Source organism: Sminthopsis crassicaudata, chromosome 3 (assembly GCF_048593235.1).
Source record: "Sminthopsis crassicaudata isolate SCR6 chromosome 3, ASM4859323v1, whole genome shotgun sequence".
Lineage (NCBI taxonomy): Eukaryota > Metazoa > Chordata > Mammalia > Dasyuromorphia > Dasyuridae > Sminthopsis > Sminthopsis crassicaudata.
In genome coordinates this window covers 98941996-98962802 of record NC_133619.1, presented here as the reverse complement: position 1 = coordinate 98962802, position 20807 = coordinate 98941996, and the positions used below count along the sequence as shown (strand labels likewise).

Sequence of the window (20807 nt, the reverse complement as noted above, 5' to 3'; positions counted from 1 at the left end):
CTAAGATTAAATGAATAATTAATAGAAGATTATGGATCAAAAATCCTGACAATCCATGTAGTGTTCAAATTTACTTTATACAACTCGATATTATAATGATGTTTTAAAATAAAATTAATTGGACTTAATTTGAAAAGAAGTTTGTATCAGAAACATGTAAATATATAACAGGATTTGTTAACATAAATTATTAAAAATATGCAAGCTTTCTATTTATTATAGGAATTAGTAACCTTTCTGAGGTCAGATTAAATCCTCATTGCTTTCCTTGCTTTGTTTTTCGCCCTTTTTGCCAGCTGCTGAAATTTTGTATTTTGTTGTATTTTGCTGGTACTTTTCACTAGGTTGGGGCAGCAGAACAAAAAGGAGGCTGAGAAAAAAAGTAGAGCTCTTTATGATGGAGCGTAATTCCTAGTACCACATTTTTAAAATATTCTTTAAAATGGGAGTCCCATTGCCCATAGTTTTGTCAAAGGCTTTTCCTGTTGAAAATAATTCACAACTATATTTGCCATCAGGTAGTGTTGTAGTATGATTTGACAGCCCCACAAAGTACTACTTTGTATAAAATATGTGTAAGAAAATAAGATGAACCTGGACAAAAGATAGGTGTTGAGGGAGGGTAGGACAAATAAACAGAATGAGGGGTGGGAAGTGTTGAAAATTTCACTGATTAGTAAATAAGCTTTTTCAATTGTACCACTCATTCATCTTTTGGGCTACTGGTCTCCCTTTTATTGGCATAACGTGAAGTAACAATAGCTAGTGTATCTTATATCTTATGTCTTTGCCTTTAATTTCAGATCAGACCTCATGAAATGAGTGAAAACTGTTTCTGGTTAAAAGCAAATGAAAACAAGTATGAAAACACAGACTTGCTCTGTAAACTTGAAAATACATTTTGCTGTCAAAGAAAAGGCAAGTTAAAAATCTTTGGTTTTTAAAAAAATCCCTTAAAAGTTTTCCTTAATTTAAATTCTTTTTCTTGAAATGTTTTCTTTTTGATAATGTTGGTAAACAATATGGAGAATTTATGTAATGCTATTTATAAATGGAGCATCTTCATCTAATGTGTTTCAGGACAGACTAAAGATTGTAAAGATGTATATTAACATTCTCTTTGAGAACATGAATAGTAAAGATAAACTCAGCTTGCAGATTTCACTTTCCTGAGTCTGTACATTATAGAACAGAACAGAAACCTCAAGTAGCTATTTCTCTGAACAAATAAATGATCAGTTTTTAAAAGTCAATAATAACCATTAAGTTATACTAAATATAAAATAAATTATGCCTTCATATTCTTGAAAATAAGAAAAAACTTAGTTTAGGGAGAAATATGGATTTGGTGAAACTTGATTTTATCTTTAGATTACAGAGAAGCAAAGTTTTCCTTGAATAGAATGATTATATTCTTCAGGTAATCAGAGAAAAATATAGTTAAAATAAACTAGTAAATATATATATTTGCATATATATATATTTACATGTGAAGTACTCTATGATCAAGAATTAGTTCTTCTCTTTTTTGGTAAGCAAATTTAGTTTGTAAAAAGATATTTACATTTTGGGTTCCATGTAGCTACTCTTTTCCCCTACTTAAAAAAAAAAAAAAAGAACTGATTAGTTATTTAATTTATAAAACTTGAAAGGGAAACTTATTAACATGCCTTTAACTCAGCTGTGGTTTTATATGTAAATAAAATAACTGAAGCTTTTAACAACTCAAGTCAATGTAACTTTAGTCTTACTGCTTAAAATTGAGAAGTTTTTTACTTGTTCAGTCTTTGTAATTCTTGGTATTAATTTGTAATGCTTAAGAAAATAAATTCATGTCTTCATAACTTAAATTTTAGGGTAAACTCATCCCATTATTAATTAGCTTCATTACAGAAATATTTGACATTTTAGGTGTTATAATTTTTATTGTAATTATTTTGTTTTATATAATTCTATTTTTCAAATGTTAAAATATTTCTCATATTTAACCACTCAAATTTCATTGTAACATTTCTCCATTAAAATCATGCCCATTATCTATGCTAGCTAGTAAAGTATTGTTCACTCTGAAAAGACTTAGAAAATGGACCCAACAGTGGACTGATATTTCTGTGATAAAAAGGTGTTTGTCTTTTTGCAGAGCAGCTTAAACTCAGGAGCTCAGACACTGGTGAAGGTGCTGAAAGTGATAATGAAAGTGATGAGGACATTCTCTTATATTTGAGAGAATTAAATCCTCTATCAGTTGAGGAGGTCTCCTATATCCTTGAAATCATAGTAGTCATCTTTCTTGTCATGTACCTTAGCTATTTCCCTTTTTATATAGTTTTAAATCTGTTTCTAATACTCTCCAACTACAGACATTACTTTTTTTTTTTTTTATATATTTGAATAGATATCTATTTCCCCCTTCTTGATAATGTCTCTAGAAGATAATTCTAATCATAAAATAATTGTGTAACTTTTGCAGTACATTTCTACTTTTTTCTTCAAAAAGATTTAACCAATTTGTAATTATATCAGGAACTTATTTGTTTCCCTTTAATCTCATCAGCATTGAATATTATCACTTTTATTTTTTCTAATTTGATGGGTAGGTAGGAAATGCTAATTTTAATTTTAATTTTTGATTATTAATGAATGATGTATTTTTTTTTATTTGAGAGTCAATTTGGACTACGTGACTTGTCTGGGGTCACATAGTAAATATTAAGTGTCTGAGGCAGAATGTTGCCCCAGATGTATTTTTTTAATTTAAAAATTGTTTAAAGCTTAAAGATTAAGTAGAAAAAGAAATATTTATATCTAAAGAATTCAGTGATCAGTTTGTTGAATGCATGAGTGATAATCACTGTATACATAAAAACTTTAAGCTTTATAATTTTTTACTTTTTAGTTATTGCTTCAAATTTTAAAGAATTAATAGGAATTGAACTGTATTGTTCACATGCATTTATTAAATACTTTCTGTGTGAAAGGCATTTTTCAAGTACAGAATATATGGAAAAAATAAAGATAGCTTCCCTTAAAAGAGCCTCATATTCTTTTTTTTTTTTTTTTTTTTTTTGTCATTTTGAACTTGAGAAATCAATGTACATGAGCATTTTAATATGCAAAGAATAGAAAGGATTATATATGAGGCCCTGAAATTATTGGGCAGCTTTTTAAAATTTATTTTATAAGTGTTTCATTCACAATCATTTCTTTTTTTCCTTTTTTAAAAAAAAAAATTATCAAGTTTATTCTAACTTCTTATATCCCCCAAATTACTCTTTTATTAAAAATTAGAAAAGCTAAGTAAATCAAATATATGCATTGTTTATATCTGAAAACATATATCTCATTTTACACCTGTAAATCTATTCACTACAGAAAGTGAAAAGAATAATTGCTCATCAGTCTTCATAAGTCATGGTTGTCCATGTATTGATTAGAGTTCTAAGGTTTCAAGAATATGTTCCTTTCTTTTCAGTGTTATAGTCATTGCATAAATTGTTCTCTTGGTTCTGCATATATTATTATGTATCATTTTATCTCAGTCTTCTCAAGTTACTCTTTTTCATCATTTCCTACTTACATTTCTATTAGAGTCTTATAGTACATTTTATTAATTTTTCCAAATTGTAGTTACCTCTTTATTCTTTTTTTACTTCTTTGCTATAACAAAAATTGATTTTAATAATTTTGTACATATGGATCCTTTCCCTCTTTCTTTGATCTTTTTGGGATATGTGGATTATTAGTGGTCTGTCTGAATCAATGTGTATATAAAATAGTGCTTTTTTTGTGGAGTTATTTAAAATGGGTTTCTAGATGTTTGAACTAATTTAGCAATGAGTTTTCTCATGTACATTTGATCCCTTCCCCCTCCGGGCTTTGCTACCACATTACCCAGATTATTCTTTTTTTTTTCTTCTTCTTTTCTCTGCCCGCTTTTTCCCTACTCTTTAAAAACCTACCTTTGGCTCCCTCATTTTAAAAATAACTATCCCTATAATTCTCCTTCCCTTTCCTGGGAAAGCCTCTTTAGAATACCATCTACAGTCAGTTTTTCTTTTTAAAAATGCTCTAAAGTGTGGCTTTTTCATCATTCACCTGTCTTCTATAAAGTTATCAATTTCCTCTTAATTGCCAAATCTTTTTTCAGTCTGGAACTTCTTTGAATTTTTTTGTAATATTCAAATTATAAATAATTTGGAACATTTTTCATATGATTGTTAATAGCTTAGATTTCCTTCTTTGAGAGTTGTCTGGTTTTATTCTTTGATCATTCACATTTTAAAGAATGTCTCTACCTTATATATTTGAACTACTTCCCCATATATCTTAGATGTTGGCTTTTTTCCCAAGAAATTTTGTACTAAACTTATTTCTCATTTCTAGTTAGCAATTTCCCTTCTAATTTGAAGTGCATTTATTTTGTTTATGTCAGAGCTTTAAACATTTTTATGAAATCCAAAATTTTCATTTTTATATCTTGAATATTTTCTATCCTTTCTGTAGTAACGATGTCTCAAATTGTATGTGCTATAAAAGGTATCTTTTTTCTCAAATGTTATTTGCTTATTCATGTGTCCATTTGGTGCTGGTTCATAGTATGAAATGAAAAAATGGTCTCATTCTGCCAGGTATCTTTGAATTTTCCCAGCAGTTTTGATTTAACATCAGGTCTTATCCAAGTAATTGGGGTTGTTTATTATTATAAAATTTTTGTAAATTGTAAATTGATTTTTTGCTCTATATAAAATACCTAATATGTCCTGTGTTCCATGGTCACTTAGGTGGTGCTGTGGATAGAGTACCATGTCTATACTCAGGAAGATCTGAGTTTAAATGTGGCACTTACTAGCTGAATGCTATGGGCAAGCAATTTAATCCTATATGTGGCAGTTTCCTCATCTGTAAAAATATTGGAGAATGAAATGGCAAACCACTTCAATATCTTTGTCAAGAAAACCACAAATGGAATCACAAAAAAAAAATCAGACAGTACTGAAATTGAACAACAAAAATCTGTTCCCCTGAATTTTCTCATTTTAAACCATTATCAAATGATTTTAATGATTGTTGCTATATAGTGTAGTTTGGAGTCTGGCAACTTTTCTTCCTCCTTTTTTCCCCTTTGATTTCCCTTTAAATGATGTTTTTGAGGTCAGATTCTGCCCCAGGTTGATATTAGTAGCACTTCTGAAAACTGTGAGACTCAAACAGAATGTTTAAAACTTGTTTAGTAAACAAGAAAATATTATATGAATGCTGTTGTTCTATATAGTTCATGGTATTTGAAAATCTACTTTTTTATATTTTAGAATTTTTTTGGTGATAGTGATATGAAAAAGTTGACATTTGTGGTTTCTTTATGTTTTGTTACTCTACTAAAGTGATTGTGGGTTATTTTAGTTCACTATTGAGATGCTTATGCTAAGTGTAAATCCTCTTTTTTTCCTGCTACTATGCTTATTTCCTCAGCCCTTTTTTTCTTGACTTATTGCTATATTTACCATTTATGATATCAAACAATACATATGATAATGAACATCTTTGTTTTTACTTCTAATCATACTCTATAGGACTCTATATTTGCATAATTTCAGATAATGCTACACCTTGTATGTGGATAGATATTATTTTTTTAGCTATTTTCACTGAAATACTGGTTGCATTTTGTCAGATTTTTTTTTCATTTCTCTATATAGTTATTTTTGGGACTTTTTGATATGATCTCTTATGAGTATAATTTTCTTAATACTGAATTAATCCTGCATTCTTTCTCTAAATCCAAAGTGCATATTGTTCATAATCTTTTTATTATCTTGTGATAGTTTCTTTGTAACACCAGATATATATATATATATATATATATATATATATATATATATATATATATATATATATATATATATATATATATATATATATATATATATATGATGTAAAATTATATTCAATTTGTGTCACTATTCTTTGGTAACATTGACTTTTCATTTTCTTTACTTTTTCTCTTCTTGGGTTAAATAGCAAAACTATATTCAGTAGGATCCCTTATTTTCCTTTTTTCCAAACATTTTGTAGTGTTGAAATTAATTCTTCTCTGAAGGTTTAATTTAATTTACTATTTATTTTTTTGTCCTTTCTGCAGTTTCTTTTTTGACTTGTTCAATTTCTTTTCTTCTGAATTTGAGTCATTGAAATGACCTATTCTGTTCACTTGGTATTTTAGTTTTGTATTCATTTCATTTAAGTTATGATTTGGTGGGTATAGAATTGTGCCAATACTTTATTTCCTTCTAGTTTATTTTGAATTACCCTTTTTTATTTTTGATATTCCTCCTTTTTGGGGGGCAATTACATCACCCAACTAAGTAGAAATTCTTAAAATCAAGTACAAGTAGACAAAAATGAAAACAAAAAAAATCTTATAGAATTAAAGATAACTTGCTTTTTCAGTTCAGTAGGTTTGTTTTCTATTTTGTTCGATATTTCATTTTTGTGTTTATTTGCATTCTTTGGTTTGTTGTTTTTCTAGTATTGTTGTTTTTTTTTTTTTAATTGCATTCCCAAATGATTGATCTATCCTTTAATTTTTTGTTGATGAAAGCATTTAAAGCTAAAGTTTTCCCTTAACATCTATTTGGTGCTTCATTATTATAATTTTCTTTAATGACATTTTTTCCTTTGTAACTTTTTTTTTTGACCTATCAGTTCTTTAAAATTAAGCTATTTACAAATATTTCCATTTCTGTTTAATTTTTTTGACTGCTGTTTGTTATTTTTAATTGTTATTTCATTGTATTCAGTAAAGGATTTACTTTAAAGGATAATAATTTGGCTTATTTATTCATAAGGTTTTTTAAAATGTTCTGTCAAAGGGCTAGTCAATATAACAGTACCACGTACCATTGAGAAATATTTATTTTCTTTTCTATTCTCATTCAGCAATCACCAGAAATCCATCATCTAAGACTTTAAAAATATTCTGCAGTTCCTAAATTGCTTTCTTCATTTCAGTTATGTACAGCTGAAAACTGTATGTACAGCTCCTATTGTTTTTTATTTATGCTGATAATTTAATTTTTCCTACAAGTACTTATTGTTGCATATAGTTATTTCATTTTCTATGATGTCTATTAACATAGTATAGTTTTCTTGTTTACCTCTTTTAATCATGTCTTTCTACTCTTGTCTGAAATCATGTTCACAACTCTTGCCATTTTGAATTTGCCTGAGGGACAATAAATTCTCATTTAACTCTATGTGCATCTTGTATATTCATTGTATTTCAGAATATTGTATTCCTGCAAGCGGTGAGAATATTTACAAGATTCACTTCAGTAGTTCATCCAAGCAGTAACTAGTGCCTAAAATAAAGTGGGAATGAATACTAAAGCAGTTATAGTTCTAGAAATTTGGCAATTGAATCAGTTCAAGACATTTATTTGGAGATTTACAACAAATGAATCTGAATGTGGAATTAGAGCATGAAAGGGACTTTTTGGTTAGCGGTAGAGATTTGGGAATCATTCACATAAAAGATAGAGCAGAAACACAGAGAGAGAAAAGTGAAGAAGGAAAAAGCTACCATGGGGAAATATCAATGGAAGTAGGAAAAAGGAAGAAGAGACAGCAGAGAAGACAGGAATGTAATATAATGGACAACAAGTACTGATTACAAGCTGTCAAGTTTAACTATTATAAAATCATTACTTGCCTAAGAATCATCTTTTTAAAATTACATATGGTTTGTAGTAATATTGCTTTATTGGTATTTGCTTTATATTACAGTTTTGTGGCTACTCTACAGGAATGGGTAGGGGGAAAGCCAAAATCCCAACTCTTATTTTCAGATATTTTAATTTTAGCATTGTGTTTTTATGTATTAATTTGATGATATGATTCTTAACCTGGTCAGTGTTGTTAATACCATACTCTGGAACAGAATAACGTGAAAATAGAAAGTAATGCATTTGAACTACATGTAGTTCGGGAACAATATCCTCTAAAATTACTCGGAACAGAATTAGTCAAGGCTATTGAGTGGCATACATTTTATGGCTGTTATGGTAACTATTGCTGTGATATTAACTTAGAAGGTTAAAAAAGTAAGATCACTTATTTACATCCATGTGTTTTGCATAGAGGAATGGAAGCACTGTAGTTGCATACCATTTGCAGGTTTCCATTTGTACTTAATGAGCTTATTAAAGAACATATTTACTTTTCTTTTTTAATTATAATCACTGTGTTTATATATTGAACATTTAGAATCATCAAAAGCATGTTAAGGACCTGTCCATTTTTTAGCCACATTGGAAGCATCTGTTAATTTTAGAAGCTAGAAGAGAATAGAGTAAATTATGCTAACAAATTATTGGTTTTCAATTTTATCAACTACAATTAATATTAATTACTACTATCATTCATAACTTAATTGAGATTAAAGAGCATTCTCAATGCATATTACTACACTAATTTAATTCCTGATTTATTATGAGAATATAATCCAATAATTATCAGAATTCATATATTTAACAACAGGTACATCTTATTTGCTAGATATAACAAACTAGTTTAGAAACTTCTGAAATGAACATTTATAGCAAAATGGAAGCTATGAATAGATTTTATACTGAAAAAGAAATCTGATTTAGAATATCAATGGCTTGATTCATTTAGAATAATGGAGGGTTAGAGATTGATCAGATAAAGATTATTCTTATTAGTTGGTTGTATTAAATGATTCTTTTTTTGAGCTGTACTATACTCATCTATAAAAAAAGGGCAATAATCTGAACAAACAATATATAACTTATGTAATATATACCATGAATGGGATAATTTATTACAAAAAAGTATAGAGATCTTAAGAGATTTTCTGTGTTTCTACAAATAGATAAGGAAAATTTGGGGCGGGGTATAAGAAGGGATAATATTTATTCCCTATGAGCAAATAACTTAATTGTTTAGCGGAAAGAAATCTCAAATGAAAAAGATGTGGGAGAATTTTATCCAGTTTTGTAATAAAACCCTTTCCTTTCATTCTTTACCAAAATCCCTTGCTATTTCACTGTTCGAAAAATTAGAATACAATGCTGTTTTGCTGTTTAAGGAAACAAGATTTGAGATTGTAATGCCACAGACTACAGATAAAGAAAAATCATTCTCCTTTTCTGTCATCTTTCATATATATCTGCCAGTGGATTAGTAAGGTTCTGCCAGTTCTTTCAGGACCAGAAAATATAATTCATCTGGACTAAGTGACTTGAATTTATCAAGGTCTTTTAATTGCTTTCTTACTGTCTTCTAACTTATGTTGGGCATCAACTCTCTGTTATTCATTTTTGTTCTGTCTTGTGCAGTGTCAAGATCATCCATTTTTGTAGAGATGACAGAAAGAAAATATGACCTGAGCAGCATTGCCTTCTTTGTTGTCAGCTATTATCTTTTCCACCCTGAGTTAAGGTTAATCCTCCTTTTTTTTTTTTCCTGTCCAGTATAACTAAAGAAGTCCTTTTGTGGTCCTTAGCCAACCTGAACTCATTTGGAGCTTCATCATGACAAATGTAATTTTTAGAAGATAATGTTATGCTCTTATATCCATCTGCTGATACCTTGACATTTTTCCACTCATGGTATCTTACAGTTTAAATTGGGGCATTCCTGTCACATCATTAACTTAAGATAAGCCTTCTCTTATTTCTTTATTGCAATCATTTCCATTTTCATATTTGGAATTTCATTCTTGAGCATTTCCAATAGAATTCGCATAGACTTCCCTAGAATTATTTATTACATTGGTATAAAGTCCTATTGTCTCCAGAGACTACTGATTGCTCCCTGGGAGGAGATCTGTTGTCTCAACTCAATCTCTCGGCTGCCAACTCTGACCTAGAGCAGAGACCTTTCCCAATCTCCAATGCCGCCCTCTTTAACCTCCCAGAGAATGAGCTTGGGATAACTTAAGGACTTTGGGAAAAAATACTTCAACCAATGAATTTGCTCCTCCTAAGCATGCAAGCTCCTTCCCAGAAGTTCTAAGGGGTAAAACTCCCAGTAAAAGCGGGAACTAGAGAATTGTTAAGTACAGACTTAGCACTTAGTAAGAACCTAATATCTCCTTATCTCATTAGCACATAGTAAGAACCTAACATCTCCCCCTTTCTTTTGATTTAGAACATAGGGTGGTCATGACCTTGAAACATAAATCCATCAATATGGGAGGCATTACACATAATTACATAGATTACATAAATACATAGTAACATAGTACATACTAGAAGTATGTAACAAATAACATGATCAAATAATCATAAATTGAGAATTTACAAATGTCCATAAGTCCATTGTCCATTAGTCTCATCTTGTGTTAGGAATCCAATGATTCCTGCTGGTTTTAAAGTTCCTTAACAGTCTTTTTATTAGCCATGCTCTTTCAGTGTCAGATGTTTCTTAGATTTTCTACTACCATGTGGATGAAAGACAGACAACCAAAAGATTTATAGTGGGTCACATCCATTTGCCAGATTTCATTGGGTCTCAAACCACGAGGATTCTTCCCTGGAGGGAGTGTAGGAGGGTGGAAAGGAAGGCAAGCTGTACAGCTTTTTACTATGCCCCTAGCTTCCTCTCTTGTTATTCCAAATTGTAAACATAAAGCTCGAGCAGCCTGATGATATTTAGAATGATATTCTTGTGCTTCCTGAAATAAAGGAGTACTGGCTAACATATTTAAAAGGCTATCTGCCTTTGAATTTCCATCAAAAATAGGACCTGGAAGTCCACTATGTGAGTGGACATGCAAGATATAAATCTTGCCTGGATGCTTTCTTACTTGCTCTTGAAGTTCCTTAAAGAGCTGATAAATATTAGAGGCTACAAATTTTATTTAGGCTGTGGCAAGTCTTTGTACTATATCTACTGAATAGGCTGAATCAGTAATTATATTTACGTCTCCTGGGTAATAAGTAAGAGCTAGCATGATAGCAAATAATTCATTCTGTTGAGTGGACTGAAAAGGAATCCTGACTACTCTCTTTATGTTTAAATCATGAGAGTATACAGCACAAATATTTTCTTTGGAGGCATCTGTAAAGATTATTGGTCCTTTAAGAGGAACCTTAGAAATCTTTTCTTCAAAAATCCATCACCAATTATGTAGTAGCTGGGTTATCTTTAATGGAGACCCATGCGCAAAATTTGGAGCTGTGGCCAATAAAATTTGTTATTCTGGGATGGTCTCACAGAATACATTAATTTGTGCATTAGTATAGAATGTGTATGTTTTTTCAGGACTTATCCCAGATAATTGTATTACTCTCTTAATAGCCTTCAATAAAATTCTAGCCACAAGCTCTGGGTAAGGAGTAAGGCTTTGTTCTGGTTGTGCTGGGAGGTTCATTCACTCAATCACACTGTCTCCTTGATGAAGGACTGCTGTGGGTGCCTCTTTTGTAGCAAAAAACTGATATTTCCAAGGGTTTTTGAGTGACTCTTTCAACCACATTGGATAAAGCCAGTTCAACTTCTCTCAAAGATTCTTGTGCTTTTTTTGTAAGCTGGCATGGTGAATTTAAAGCACTGTCTCCCCTTAAAATGTCATATAGAGGTTGCAGTTGATTGGTAGTTAAGCCTAAGACTGGACGCATCCATTGGATATCTCCTATTAATTTTTGGAAGTCATTTAAGGTGTTCAATTTCTCTGTCCTTAAAGAAAGCTTTTGTAACTGTGAGTGTCTTAGGATATACTTCATATCCTAAATATTGAAAAGGAGCATGTCTTTGAATTTTTTTTTGTAGCTATATGCAGTTTGTAGTACCTTAGTGTTTCCATGGTCTTCTGTAGAGATGCTTCTAACATTTGTTCCTCAGGTGCACATCCCAAAATATCATCCATATAATGTAACAATATTACTTTTGGAAATGGTTTTCTTATTGGAGCAAGAGCAGCAGCAACATACATTTGACATATAGTAGGGCTGTTTTTCATTCCCTGTGGCAAAACTGTCCATTCATATCTTTTATAAGGCTCCGCCAAATTAACACTAGGCATTGAAAAGCAAATCTTTTCATATCTTCTTTATCTAGAGGGATAGAATAGAAACAATCTTTAATGTCTATAACCCAAAGAGGCCATTCTCTTGGCAACTGAGTAGGAGATAGAAGTCCAGACTGAAGAGTTCCCATAGTTTCCATCTGTTCATTTACTCTTCTTAGGTCAGTTAACATCCTCCATTTTCCAGATTTCTTTTTCACCACAAATACTGGGGAATTCCAAGGACTTAGAGAAGGCCACAAGTGTCCTTGATCAAGTTGTTCTTTCACTATGTCTAATAAGGCCTGAATTTTATCACTTCTTAAGGGCCACTGTTCTACCCACACTGGTGAAATCAGTCTTCCACTGAATAGGAACCGGTGAGTGCAGGTAGGCCCTTCAACAGCAGCCCTGCCTAAAAAGCCGAAGTGCTTATTTGTAATCCTATCTTCTGTAAAATGTGTCTTCCCCACAGATTGATGGGGATTTTTTCAACCACAAAAGGAGCCTGTTTCACTCCTGTTTCACCTTCAAATATCCATCTCAAAGGCCTAGCACTAACTTCTGTGCTATTGATCCTCCTTTTCATTTCCTCCCTTGCTCCATTTCTCCCCTCATACATATTCTGGTCATATAAATCATGGAGAAGATTTGGTTGTTTTTCTATTGTAGCTTTTAAACTCTTAGCCCATTCTTCTATTTTGTTTCATTGCTAATATATTGATTTCTCTTTTCAGATTTCAAGAAGAGATGGTATTGAATAGGATCCTATGAATCCAACAACCTTTCTTTTCAGAGAATTTAGAATAGTGTTTATTTATTATCAGTGTTATTCCCCACTCTGCCCCTGTTACCCACCCCCATATAAGACTACTTCTGTACTTAGAAAATTTCAGGCTAGATCTGTTCCCTAGGATCATGGATTAAGAATTGAAAGGGACCTTAGAAGTTATCTAGTGCAACTTCCTGTTTTAGAGAGGGAAACTGAAGCATAGGGAAGTTATATGATTGTGTCCAAGTTGACACAGGTGAGAGAGATGATTTGAAAGCAGTTTTTAACTTTTAACTCTAAGCTGTGATGGTCCGGTCTAGCTCCTCTGAAGGGCTCAGAATAAGTCCTTGTCAGGATAAGCAAAAGTCTTTGCTTCACATTGTGGACGCCAATATGTAAAGTCCTGTTGTCTCCAGAGACTGCCCATTGCTCTCTGGGAGGAGATCTGTTGTCTCAACTCAATCTCTCAGCCGCCAACTCTGACCTAGAGCAGAGACCTTTCCCAATCTCTCCAGTGCTGCCCGCCCTCTTTTATCCTCCCAGAGAATGGGCATGGGATAACGCAAGGGCTTCTGGGAAAAAATACTTCAACCAATAAACTTGCTCCTCCTAAGCATGCAAGCTCCTCCCCAGAAGTTCACAGGGGTAAACCTCCCAGTAAAGGCCGGAATTAGAGAATTGTTAATTACCCACTTAGCACTTAGTAGCACTTAGTAAAAACCTAACACGTTGGGAACCCGTTGAAATCTTGCTTCTAGGGGACAGGGGCAGCTAGGTGGTACAGTGGAAAGAGCACCAGCCATGAAGTCAGGAGGACCTGAGTTCAAATCTAGCCTCATACACTTAACACTTCCTTGCTGTCTGACCCTGGGCAAGTCACTTAACACCAATTGGCACAGCAAAAAAAATAAGTTAAAAAAAAAAGAAATTTAGGGGACTCAGTTTTCTTTTCTATAACAAACTACATTAGAGAATTTCCTCCTTGTTTCCTCTGCCTTGTGAAGAATGAAATCATCACCAAGACAAACAAAATAATTAGTTGCTCTGCTTTTGTCTAGGATAGAGCTGTAACAGGTGTAATTTCTCCACAACCTAGTTGTTATCTTCTACTCCTGACTCTCTTTCAAATTACCTCTTACATAAACATCCTTCTCTTCTTTGATGTACAATTACCATAGTATGGGCTCTCTTCACCTCTTGTCTGGTCTATGGCAACATACTATTAGTTTGTCTCTCAGCCACAAGTCTTTCCCCACTTCAGTTCATCTTCCACTGAACTTCAAAGTGATTTGAAAGTACAGATTTGACTGTCTGCCAATGCTCCTTCAATATAATCCATTAGCTTCTTTTGACCTCCAGAGACAAATATAAAATCCTTCACTTGGCATTCAAAACTCTTCATATTCTGTCCCTTCTTCTCTTATATCTTACTGCCTATATTCTTTGATTCAGTGAAAGTGTAGACAAGTAGTAAGAGAGAGAGGTGATTCAGTGAAACTGAAAAGCCTTACTGCTGTTCCAAGATCCTGGCATTTTTATTAACTGTTCTTTATTCCCAGATTGTTCTCTCTTCTTGGTTTTACTGGCTTCCTTTAAGTTCCAGCTAAAATTCTATCTTCAAAAGGAAGCATTTTTGGTATCCCCCTTAATTCCAGTGCCTTCCTGTCATTGATAAATCCTGTATATGTTTCGTTTTACATAGTTGTTTGCTTATTGTCCCAACCCAAAGAACTCAGTTGGGAGCTGGGGCTATCTTTTCCCCTTTTTTTGTATCTAATCTTCATAAGTTCACTTATACAACCTGCATATCCCCTTGAATATGGTAGACATTCAATAAATTTTTACTGACTGAATGACTGACATTTTCATGTCTTGACATGCCATTCTTGAATTTTATTTCCGGGATCCACCATTGGTTTCTTCTTTCTGTGGTCTTAATGACAAAATTATGCCTCTTCCCCAACCTTAATCAAATATTCTATCACATTCTAGTTCCTGGATTTCACTTTCCCTTCCTTCCCTCCACTCTTTTATGCTCTAGAAATGAAAGCACTGATATCTATTGCATTTTCAGAGATGTCATTATTTCTACTTTTAATTATAATAATCTCTTTATTTCTTCATTGTTTTCTGGCCTAATTTCATGATACAGAAATATATCAGTTACACCAGTGTTACTTCATTCACCTGAATAGTTAAATTGGATGAAGCATGAACTATCTTGAAGGGCTGTGAGATGGATTGAAAATATATTGTGAAGAATATTTAATAATTTGGACTTGATTTGTCAGACAATGGGTCTTCATAGTATTTCTGATTGTACCTTAACACTATCATATTTGTTCATTTTGAAGATTAATATGACAACTGTTTGAAAAATGAAATGGGGAAATATTAAGAAGGTATCGTAACAATTCAGATAAGAGGCAACGAGAGTATAGACTAGTATGATGTAGCAGGGAATAAAAAGTAAAGATAAATGCTAAAGAGATTTTAGTATCACTAGGACTGGATTATGATGACTCAAAAGAAAGAATCAATGATAAGTTATATAAAAATTCATTAACCCTGAGGATTTTAGAAGAGCCATTTTTAAAGAAAAGTTTGTGATTTCAGATTTATACATTTTTATTTTGTGAAGTTATGAGATCCTTAGTGTAGGTTTCATTGGCTCTATGATACCATGTGCTTTCTGTTTCTTTTTGCATAACAGATAAAATCATTATGTATCATTTTAGAAGGAACTTTGTATTTAGTTTTAAAAAAACTTTTGGTTCAGCCCTCAACCACTTAATATTTTCCTGGCCTTGGGCAAGCCATTTAAATCTAGATGGTGTTTTCTTATCTGTAGAATGAGAGAACCATACTAAATTTTAAGGGTCTTCCTGACCCTGAATTCTTTGATCCTCTTTACATAAGATAAAATAAAATCTTTTTCAAAATTAACCACCAAAATTGTGGTAGAAATAGGATTCAGATTTTAAAAAGTAGGTTTTTTTTTTTTGTTTGTTTGTTTTTAAAGATCTTGGAATTTTAGTCTTTTAAATATATTGAACAAAACATAGCAGATATTATGAGTACTGTTACCTTGTGACTTCTCTCCATTGATAATCCTAGATATTAAAGTGGGGTTGAACTTGGAATCAAGAAGATCAGGCATCAAAGTTCTCCTCAGTGTAACTTTGGGTAAATCATTTGACCTGATTCTTAGCTTTTTCACTGGTAAAATGAGGTGGTTGGACTTGGTTACCTTTAAGTCTTTTCCAGCTCTAAATCTATGACCTTCCTTTTAGTGTCAGAAACAGAAAAAAGATAGCTATTCTCATTGTTGTCAGTTTCCCTCACTTTGTAACCCTTTTAAAATTTGACTTGTATCAAGTCCTCAGTTGTAGATACGTATATGTGTGTGTGTGTGTACATATACACATACATATGTTGATACATACATACAGGTACATACATACACAGATATATATATGTGTGTCTACATTTGTGCATGCATGTATATGTGTATATAATTAGTTGATTTGTAGTCATATTTGATTGTTCTCCTTGTTTTTACATGACCATTTTTCTTTTTTCTTTTTCTTTTTTTTAAATTTTATAATTATAAATTTTTTGACAGTATATATGCATGAGTAATTTTTTTAAAAATCACATTATCCCTTGTATTCATTTTTCCAAATTTTCCCCTCCTTCCCTCTACTCCCTCCCCTAGATGACAGGCAATCCCATACGTTTACATGTGTTACAGTGTAACCTAGATATAATATATGTGTGTAAATCTAATTTTCCTGTTGCATGTTAAGTATTGGATTCCGAAGGTATAAGTAACCTGGGTAGATAGACAGTAGTGCTAACAATTTACATTCACTTCCCAGTGTTCCTTCTCTGGGTGTAGTTATTTCTGTCCATCATTGATCAACTGGAAGTGAGTTGGATCTTCTTTATGTTGAAGATTTCCACTTCCATCAGAATATATCCTCATACAACATTGAAGTGTACAGAGATCTTCTGGTTCTGCTCATTTCACTCAGCATCAGTTGATATAAGTCTCTCCAAGCCTCTCTGTATTCCTCCTGTTGGTCATTTCTTACAGAGCAATAATATTCCATAACCTTCATATACCATAATTTACCCAACCATTCTCCAATTGATGGACATCCATTCATCTTCCAGTTTCTAGCCACTACGAAAAGAGCTGCACAAACATTTTGGCACATACAGGTCCCTTTACCCTCTTTAGTATTTCTTTGAGATATAAGCCCAATAGTAGCACTGCTGGATCAAAGGGTATGTACAGTTTGACAACTTTTTGGGCATAGTTCCAAATTGCTCTCCAGAATGGCTGGATTCTTTCACAACTCCACCAACAATGTATTAGTGTCCCAGTTTTCCCACATCCCCTCCAGCATTCATCATTATTTGTTCTTGTCATCTTAGCCAATCTGACAGGTGTATAGTGGTATCTCAGAGTTGTCTTAATTTTCATTTCTCTCATCAGTAGTGATTTGGAACATTTTCATATGAGTGGATATAGTTTCAATTTCATCATCTGAGAATTGTCTGTTCATATCCTTTGACCATTTATCAATTGGAGAATGGTTTGATTTCTTATAAATTAGGGTCAGTTCTCTATATATTTTGGAAATGAGACCTTTATCAGAACCTTTAACTGTAAAAATATTTTCCCAATTTGTTACTTCCCTTCTAATCTTGTTTGCATTAGTATTATTTGTACAGAAACTTTTTAGTTTGATGTAATCAAAATCTTCTATCTTGTGATCAATAATGATTTCTAGTTCTCCTCTGGTCATAAATTCCTTCCTCTTCCACAGGTCTGAGAGGTAGATTATCCTCTGTTCCTCTAATCTATTTATGATCTTATTCTTTATGCCTAAATCATGGACCCATTTCTATCTTATCTTGGTATATGGTGTTAAGTGTGGATCCATATCTAATTTCTGCCATACTAATTTCCAGTTTTCCCAACAGTTTTTTTCAAATAATGAATTTTTATCCCAAATGTTGGTATCTTTGGGTTGTCCAACACTAGATTGCTATAATTGTACCCTTTTTTGTCCTTCGTACCTAATCTGTTCCACTGATCAACTGGTCTATTTCTTAGCCAATACCAAATGGTTTTGGTGACTGCTGCTATATAATATAGCTTTAGATCAGATACATCTAGACCACCTTCATCTGACTTTTTTTTCATTAATTGCCTTGAAATTCTTGACCTTTTATTCTTTCATGTGAATTTTGTTGTTATTTTTTCTAGGTCATTAAAATAGTTTCTTGGGAGTCTGATTGGTATAGCATTAAATACATGGCCATTTTTCAATATAAAGGAGAGTTCTCTATGAGGGAATGAAGTGGAGTTTGGGTGTTTAGTAATTGGAGAATGATTGGTATAAAAATCATTTAATAAAACAAATTCTTAATGTACTTTCTTGATTTATTTTTCTTTTGAAAAACATTTTTGATCCTAAGGTAGGTTTGGCTTATCCCTTGTAAGACTAACATTTTCTGGGCACATTTTCATTTATAAAGACAAAGATTAACGGAATTCATTTCTAGGTAATTGATTTCTACATTCTAAATAATTAGAAATGTGTGAAGCTTCTCTTCTTCATTATATCTGACTGAACTGTTCCACTTTTGGGGGAAGTCTTGTGGGTTTTAGGGTTTAGTTTTTTTTTTTTTTTTTGTTAGTTTTTTTCTTTAGTCCTGTGGTCAAAACTTAGAGATAGATACTCTCCTTATTTTCAGTTTGTTTTATATGCTGTTTTGGGAAATTTATGAAAATATGAAAAGCATTTTGAGATGAAATGCTACAGTATCACCAAAGTTTAGTTTTTACTTTTGAGCTTTGTGACAGTGATTTACTATTGATTAGCTAGTCTGGTAATTCCAGTTTCTTTGAATTTTATATATAAGAAGACATTGGCTTTTGTATATTTGCATGGCTTATAGTTTGTAGATGCTTTCATATATCAATATTATCTCATTTAATTGACAAGATAGCACTCTAAGTTCCAGTAAAGTAAAGTGTTTTGGTTCTGATCACTCTTAGATTTTTTCTTAAGGGTTTAAAATCTACATTTAGGTTTGATTTCTTTAAGAACCTTTATTACTTGCTATAGGATCTGCATTTCTTAGGAATGACTTTCTATTATTAAAGTGGTAAGACCAAGCTTCTCCAACCTTATGATTAGCCTCTTCATATGGAGTTGAAAATTTGTTACTAAATATATTTCTCCCTGAGAATTGATATCTTGGGCCATGATGTCTATTGATAAAATCCCTCCAAATAGAAAGATTAAAGAATTCTGCCTCATATTCCCATTAATTCACTAGTCTCTACATTTAGAATAACTACTTCCACTATTTTTAGGATAGTAATCTTATGAGACAAAATTGCAGCCTAACATGCTAGAAAGAATACTGCTGAGATGTCTAGAGACTTTGGTCCTGATACTAACTAGATGTTTGATATTAAATATTTCACTTAATATCTCAAGACTTTCTGTTACATACCTACAAAATTAGGCTATTAGATTAAATGATGTCTTTGGTCCTTTCTAGTTCTAAAACCATATAATTCTAAATAATAAGAAATGAAAAAAGTAAATGGAAACATTTACAGTCGATAGTAAAATATAATGCTTAAATATTTGGAAGCAATTTGGTAAAATATTTTGAATATTAAAAATTGAATTTAAAGTACAAAATTCTAAGTATTTTGTATATAGTTTAACAGGCCTATTTAGTATGTTATTTCTTTGTTTTTAAAGTTTGTTTATCTAAGCTTATGAACATTAACTTTTATAGATGACATGACATTTTGATGAATCATTAAACTTAGAGATGTCTTTTTAATTAGATAGGTGGGAGAGTTTCCTGTAAGAGATATTCTGTTTCCTGTAAAGATTTTTCTTTGCTAAGAAGTTAATGCTTTTCCGTTCTGGTGTCAGGTGCCCTAGTATAATTGTGAAGTAATTGGGCTTTAAAGGGATATCTGGTAATAAGATTTAAGCTACTTAACTCCTCAGTAATTGAAGGTCCGGTAATCCCTGTACCCTCCTTCCTCATACCATCCCCAAGTGTTACTGGTCTCATAAGGAAATTATTCATTATTCATTATAAAAAACTTGAGATTTCATTTGTAGCTTTTTGAGATGGGAAAGATGATGGGAAGGAAAAGTCACTATTTTAATAGGAATATAGGGTCATTGATTTAGAGGTGCAAGGACCTTGGATGTGTTCAGATCCAGCTCTGTGAATTTAGATATAAAGAAACTAAAGTTTCGAAATGTTAGCATGATTGGTCCAAGTTCACATAAATAGTAAGTATAGGTAGAATTTGAATTTAGTTTATCTCACTTTAAATCTAGCGTACTTTTCCCTCCATCATGCTGCCTTTTATTTTCTCCTTAATTTCTTGTAGCTTTCCTTTTATTCAAATGTTGGGCATGTATGACCCTTACTTTTGGCTACTCTAAAATGGGGCTCATCATATTCAAGACAGGATTCTTGGGACTACTGTTGTAGAGCCACCCAAATGTCATGTCTTCCTAAACTTAGAGAGACAACCACTGTTGTCATCATGATGAAAGAAAGAGAAAGGATTTTTGGAAGAAAATCTTAAGCAAAGTTGTGCACATTTATTAGAGGGAGGAAAAAATAACACTCTTTATTCTATAATCTCAAGTTGAAGTTCAAAAACATCTTGAAAAAAAGAACTTGTCTCTTTTTCAACCTATGTGAAAAGCACTGAAGTTAGAGGAAAATGAAAACCTGAAAAGTGAGTTAAATTACAAATTAATTTAATATTTGGACATTTCTGATATTCCATGAATATGCTTATATTTTAATATTATATTTTCTCATGCTATAATATCCAGTTTATCTTACATCCTTCTAACATTTTATATTTGCATATTATATTTAACATGATAGTATCAATATCATCCTGCTTATTATATCTTTATGAATTTTCTTTTG

At 31.9% G+C, this 20807-nt stretch overlaps 1 protein-coding gene across 2 annotated transcripts in view; it reads left to right on the top strand.

The window, feature by feature from the left end:
• Positions 1–20807, top strand: part of DIAPH3 (diaphanous related formin 3) — a 424016-nt gene that overhangs the window by 155177 nt on the left and 248032 nt on the right. For both annotated transcript variants that reach the window (XM_074299215.1, XM_074299214.1), the window contains one exon: positions 804–918. In XM_074299215.1, the coding sequence (XP_074155316.1) occupies positions 804–918 (115 nt within the window). The remainder of the gene's footprint in view (positions 1–803; positions 919–20807) is intronic.